This window comes from Hevea brasiliensis, chromosome 11 (assembly GCF_030052815.1).
Source record: "Hevea brasiliensis isolate MT/VB/25A 57/8 chromosome 11, ASM3005281v1, whole genome shotgun sequence".
Lineage (NCBI taxonomy): Eukaryota > Viridiplantae > Streptophyta > Magnoliopsida > Malpighiales > Euphorbiaceae > Hevea > Hevea brasiliensis.
In genome coordinates this window covers 11,836,087-11,839,016 of record NC_079503.1, presented here as the reverse complement: position 1 = coordinate 11,839,016, position 2,930 = coordinate 11,836,087, and the positions used below count along the sequence as shown (strand labels likewise).

General features: G+C 40.6%; 1 protein-coding gene across 1 annotated transcript; it reads right to left on the bottom strand.

Annotated features, from left to right (window-relative positions):
- Positions 1-297: 297 nt before the first annotated feature.
- LOC110636142 (dehydration-responsive element-binding protein 3) lies at positions 298-2,051 on the bottom strand. The gene has a single exon (XM_021785696.2). The coding sequence runs from the start codon at positions 1,451-1,453 to the stop codon at positions 623-625; it is 831 nt and encodes a 276-aa protein (XP_021641388.2). The 5' UTR covers positions 1,454-2,051; the 3' UTR covers positions 298-622.
- Between the last annotated feature and the right edge of the window lie 879 nt (positions 2,052-2,930).

Genomic DNA, 2,930 nt, shown 5'->3' with positions numbered 1-2,930 from the left:
AGAGAGTGAGGAAGTTAGGTCCAGTGATGGGCCATATATATATATATATATATATATATATATATATATTTTTTTTTTTTTTTTTTTTTTTTTTTGTCGCCGTCAAATTCTCATAATTTCCGCCAGAAACCATTTTACTTAACATTCAAAATCAATATACATGGTAAAACTAATGGGTTAGTCGAGGACCCTTCTTTCAGAAGGGTCAATTTCTGCTTAATCTATCAGTATTTTCACAGAAATGTGGGGTGTTTTTTTTTAGATGCCGTATGTCCCAAGGACAGAATTTTCATGCTGTAGCCTTGAAGCTGTTTCTTGATTTCACAGTGAGAAAGAGACAGAAAGAGATACAATAAGCTTCCACCAACCAAAGAAAAGAAAATTTTATGGCATTTTGCCTCTTTCCCAACACTTAGTTAGATGGATCGAAGAGGTCACAATGTCACATAAACACAGCTGAGCCAGACAAAAACCCAAAAAAGAAAAGAAAGGTTTTGCCCTTTGAAGAAAAACAGAAAGGGCTAAAATCTTTTTTAGATTACAGGAAAAATAAAAAGAAGAAACAACACATGCACACGCACGTACACAAAATTACATTATTCACAAGTAGAACAAAAATATTCTAATAATTCCATAACAATCCTTGCCCAAAGCTACTATTATTAGGCATCAACCACTCACCAGCTGCCGCTGTTAACTCATCAAAAAGACACCCACCACCGTAACTATCCTCCGCGCTTTGCAGCCATGGTGAAGGATATACCCACCCCTCCACCGAGTCATCGAACAGAAAATCGCTCCTCAACTCGGACGAGTCGTAACTCGTTCCCAGACTCGGCAACTGCACGATCTCACTCAACTCGTCCTCCGACCCAGTCGATAAATCCATCGCCGATACCAGCGAGGATAAAGAGGTGGCAGATGCTGAGGACATTGAGGAAGATGCTTTTGAGTCGAACTTCTGGTCAAACTTGTCCATTTGGGCTGCCTTGGCTGCGGCGGCTTGGACGTCGCGAGGGGCGAGTGAAGCGGGGCGAGGTAGGGAGTTGACGAGCTCGGGGAAGTTCAGAATGGCGGAGTTGCCCTTGATGCTTAAGGCAGCGACGTCATGGGCTCGAGCAGCCATTTCAGGGGTAGGGAAAGTACCGAGCCAAATGCGGGATTTCTTGCGGGGCTCGCGGATTTCAGAGACCCATTTGCCCCAGTTTCGCATGCGGACTCCACGGTAGACTGGGTGTTTGTTGGAGTCTCGTAAGCGTTTGATATTTTTGGTGGGGGACTGAGGGTCTTGCAGGTCTAGTTGTTGTTGTTGTTGTTGGGGTTTTGATGGGACAATGTTAGAGTTTGGGTTAGAGGGTGAGTGGGTTGACCCCGGTGAGGAAGGTAACGACGAGGACGATGACGATGAGTTCGAGCTGCTTTCCGACTCTGAATTTTGAGTTTGATCAGTCATCTTCTTCCTTTAGTGAACACTTAGTTTTTAAGGCCAATTAAACGAATCAATAATGATTATTGAAGCTGTTAGCCAGCTAGAGCTTAAGCAGAAAGTATCCACTTCGTAAAGAAATTGAAAGGCCCTGCTTAAGCAGTTAAAATGATGGATGGAGATTATTTTCAGGAACAGAAAATGAAAAGAAGGAAAAGCAATGGCAAGTAGAGAGAGTTAGGATGAGCACAAGCAGTTGGGCAGCAGGCGAAGGAAGGAAAGGAAGGGAAAAGGCAGGTAGTGACATGAAGCTCGGAAGAGTTAGGCTTTGATCAAGAAAGAAGGGCTTTGTACCCATCGTTTCGTAATGAGTCATACAACACTTATAATAAAACATGGAGAGAGGGGAGAGAGAGCGTGGACCCATTAGAGAAATGGGTGCCCTGCTAGACCCTACGGTACAACGGTGTCCCCCTTCTCTCCTTCCAGGCACCCCCTCACAAATTATTTTATCTTTACCAGTTTCACCTATGTTCCACTGTTCATTTCTCCCTTATCTCCTCTTCTCTTCTCTTTTCCTCTCCTCTCCTTCTAGGCTTTGTATCATCCAGCTCTCTGCCATTACCAACTCCATCAATTTATATCACCATTTTGCCCCTCTTTACCTTCTTTCTTGATTCTTCTTTTATATTATATACACAGAAGAACTCCCGAAGAGCCCTTTTGCAACGGACAAATTTCTGCTCCACTAAAAAACAAATGCCTGCTAAATCCATCCCCTAATTAAGTTCTACTATGTACTTGGTTGAGAAAAAAATATCACAAAATTACAAAATAACACGGCTGGCTATACTTCTAGGTTATATATATATATATATATATTTTAACTTCCTTTTTTCTTTCCTTGTTCATGCATTGCAATTATTGAAAGCCTCCAGATTATACCAATCTCAATCTTGAAGGTGATTTTGGTCAAACAATTAAATTATTTTGTTTTACAATATGAACATATGGTGTTGTACCAATTATTTTAATGGATTTGACTCTTTTGAATAATTTAAGTTTTATGATTGATATAATCTTTATAACGCCCTAGGTAAATTTCACATCGACAAAATACGAGAGAGATGCTGAGTTTATAAGATGGAGGTTCCTAACCATTATTGATGCCTTTAAAACCGTGAGGGCTTCAGCTCAGAGCGGACAATATCACTAGTGGGCCGAGCCGTTACATTTGTGGTACTAGTGATATTGTCCGCTCTGAGCTGAAACCCTCACGGTTTTAAAACGCGTCAATAGGGATTATGAACTATCAACTTATGAACCCAGTATCTCTCCCGTGTTTTGTCGATGTTAGAATCTTGATCTACAAGAAGAATTACAGAATTACTGTCAACATTAGGGTAAGAGTTATGATAGGAGTTTAATCCATAATGATTTCCTTCAATGATTACTAAAAAAATTTTCCAATTAGATGAAGTTAAATTTAGTTATTACTCATTGT